The sequence below is a fragment of the Lupinus angustifolius genome, unplaced genomic scaffold, assembly GCF_001865875.1.
Source record: "Lupinus angustifolius cultivar Tanjil unplaced genomic scaffold, LupAngTanjil_v1.0 Scaffold_122_28, whole genome shotgun sequence".
Taxonomy (NCBI): domain Eukaryota; kingdom Viridiplantae; phylum Streptophyta; class Magnoliopsida; order Fabales; family Fabaceae; genus Lupinus; species Lupinus angustifolius.
Genome location: NW_017725107.1, coordinates 165972 through 169105, shown reverse-complemented (window position 1 = coordinate 169105; position 3134 = coordinate 165972). Strand labels below are relative to the sequence as shown.

General features: G+C 35.1%; 1 protein-coding gene across 1 annotated transcript; it reads left to right on the top strand.

The window, feature by feature from the left end:
• The first annotated feature begins 1430 nt into the window (after positions 1-1430).
• On the top strand, positions 1431-2099 carry LOC109339969. The gene has a single exon (XM_019577529.1). It carries the CDS (start codon positions 1431-1433, stop codon positions 2097-2099), a length of 669 nt encoding a protein of 222 aa, XP_019433074.1.
• The last annotated feature ends 1035 nt before the right edge of the window (positions 2100-3134 follow it).

Genomic DNA, 3134 nt, shown 5'->3' with positions numbered 1-3134 from the left:
GTGTTAGGCAAGGTGATCCTCTATCTCCCATCCTTTTCTGTCTGGCTGAAGATGTTCTGAGAAGAGGGATCGCCAAGCTTGTGAATGAGAACAAAATGAGATCCATTTCGTGTCCAAAAAATTTGCAACTTCCTAGTCATATCCTGTATGCTGATGACATTCTAAATTTCTGCACGGGTGTTAAAAAGGAGCTTGATTGCCTAAAAAAGCTCCTGCAAGTTTATGTTGATGCTTCAGGCCAAAACATAAATCCTACTAAGTGCAAATTCTATATAGCTAAGGCAACTCCTAGGAAGATTGCTACTCTTTCCTCTGCTCTTGGCTTCCTCCCTGACTCTCTTCCTTTTCACTATTTGGGAGTCCCTCTCTTCAAGGGTAAGCCTAAAAAGGTGCATCTCCAACCAATTGGTGACAAAATCATCCAGAAATTGGCAAGGTGGAAAGGTCTAACTTTGTCAATTATGGGAAGGGTTGAACTGGTCAAGTCTGTGATTCAGAGTATGTTGGTTTATAGTTCCCACATATATCATTGGCCTTCAATGTTGATCAAGCATCTGGATTCTTGCATAAGGAACTTTATTTGGTCAGGAGATATAAAGACAAAAAAATTGGTGACTGTTGCTTGGGCTCAAGTATGCTACCCTGCTAAGATGGGTGGTTTGGGCATCAAGTCTCTCCAGAAAATGAACCATACTGCTTTGATCAAACTAGCTTGGGAGATGAGAACTTCAAACATTGCTTGCGCTATCCTCTTTAGAAGCAGGTATGGGGATGTTGAGACCCCTCCTAACATATTCTTCAAATCCTCTGTTTGGTAGGGTATAACGATGAATTGTCAATCAACAACAGAAAATTCAAGATGGTTAATTGGCAATGGTCAACATACAAACTTCTGGACTGATAATTGGTTGGAAGAACCTCTGGTCCAATCTCTCAACAACCCTCAGGCTTGGCACTCTATCCTTAAGGCAACTGTTGCTGATTTTATTCATGAAGCCAAATGGGAAATTCGTAACTGGTTGGCTCAAGGCTTCCCTCACATAGCTCTTAAAATATCTAGCACAATAACTTCACTCAAGGATGATAAGCTCATATGGCAGAATTCTAATGATGGAGTCCTAACTCTCAAAGATGCTTATAGATGCATTACTCCTGCCAATAATCCTATTAACTAGTGCAAGACAATATAGTCTGTTTCAATCCCTCCCTCCAAATCTTTCACAACATGGAGACTAATCAAAGGGAAAATGCCAACGAATGACAACTTGCAAAAAAGAGGCTGCTCATTGGTCTCTAAATGTAATCTTTGTAAGAAGAGCATGGAAAGTTCTCAACATATTTTCCTGCTTTTCCCTTTTGCAGCCTCTCTATGGCAGTGGATAGGAAGTCTATTTTCCATAACAATTGATATTAACTCTTTATCAACCATCATGCTTGCTTGTAATAACAGTTTCAGCCCCCAACTGAGACATCTGGTGGCTGCTGCTATAGTTCACACTATCAACACCATCTGGTATTGCAGAAAGCAGGATAGATTCCAAGACAACAATATTTCTATGCAAAGGGCTATTATCAGAATTAAGGCATCAATTACCTTATCTGGTAATTCTTCTTCAGCCACGGCTAACACTTCATTGCAGGATTTTGCAATTCTTAAATCTCTAAACATTAAAATCAATTATATACCTGCTCTCAAAATAACTGAGGTCAGGTGGTTTCCTCCTACTGGTTCTATGGTCAAAATCAACTGGGATGGAGCTGCTAAAGGTAGTCTTGGTCATTCTGGAGGTGGTGCAATTTTCAGGAACTCCAGGGGTGATATCCTAGCTTGTTTTTCGGATTACTTCAGTGTGCATGATGCCTTATTTGCTGAGCTCAATACACCTATGTTGGCCATTGATTTTGCTAAACGAATTGGTTGGAACAACATTTGGCTTGAGTGTGACTCATCATTGGTAGTTGATATCTTCAAAGGGAATGGCATGGCCCCTTGGAGGCTTCTAAACAAATGGCTGAGATGTTGCACTACAATCTTTTCTATGAACTGTTGTATTTCCCACATTTATAGGGAGAGAAACTCTAATTTTGGTATTGTCTAAAGCATTCTCTTTATGGCATGAAGTTCTAAGCTTTATGGCATATGATTTATTTAGAAACTTGGCTGGAATGCCTAACTATAGATTTTAGTCCATGTAATCTCCTATCCCTTTTATAAATATAATTCTTTGGGTGCTCTGCCACCTTTGCTAATAAAAAAAATTATTTAGAAGTAACTTATGCTTATTTTTTGTCACAAATAAATTCATTTCAATGTAACAACATAAAAATTTATTTCTATGATAATGAAAAAAAATAACATTTTTAAAAGCGATACATATTTATTTTGTATATAAAAAGTAATTTTAAATTCCTCAAATAAAAATTATATAATATTTGAGCCAATCAAATACTTAAACATAGTTAAATGAGTTCGGGTAATGCACTACTTAAATTTTTCATGTTCTATATTTTCAGACTTACACATGCCCTAGATCAGTACCAGTACCCAAAAGGTCTGCTACTCGTGGGTTACTAGGTTCCTAGTGGACCGCAAAATTATTTAAAAAATTAAAACTAACTTATATATTTGTCCGCATATTTTCTATAATAATGTGTGTTATTTTAGACAATAAAAAAAGAAGAAAAATGGTAACAATAATTATAAATCGTAAATTAAAGTACAAGTACATAATTTTAAATTATTACTTAAATCTAAATCTTTTTACTAAACACATAATTTAAAATAACATAATAACACATATCAAACATCTAATATCATCCATTAACATTACATCACAATTATGTATTAACAAGTATAACATCATTATTTAATAACATAATAACAAAATTATAACAAAAAATATTTTAATTATGTTATTATATATATATATATATATATATATAGAATTAGAAATTGAGTCTGAGTACTCGTAGGTCCAAGTACCTCATCACATGGAGTCAACCAACAATAAATTTTGAAACATATATTCTCAATTATCCGAAGATCCACAAACATTGACCAAAATTGAACTGTTGCGAATATTACAGTGAGTACTGATAAATCTTGGTACCTATTACTATTGCTTACTGGAAAA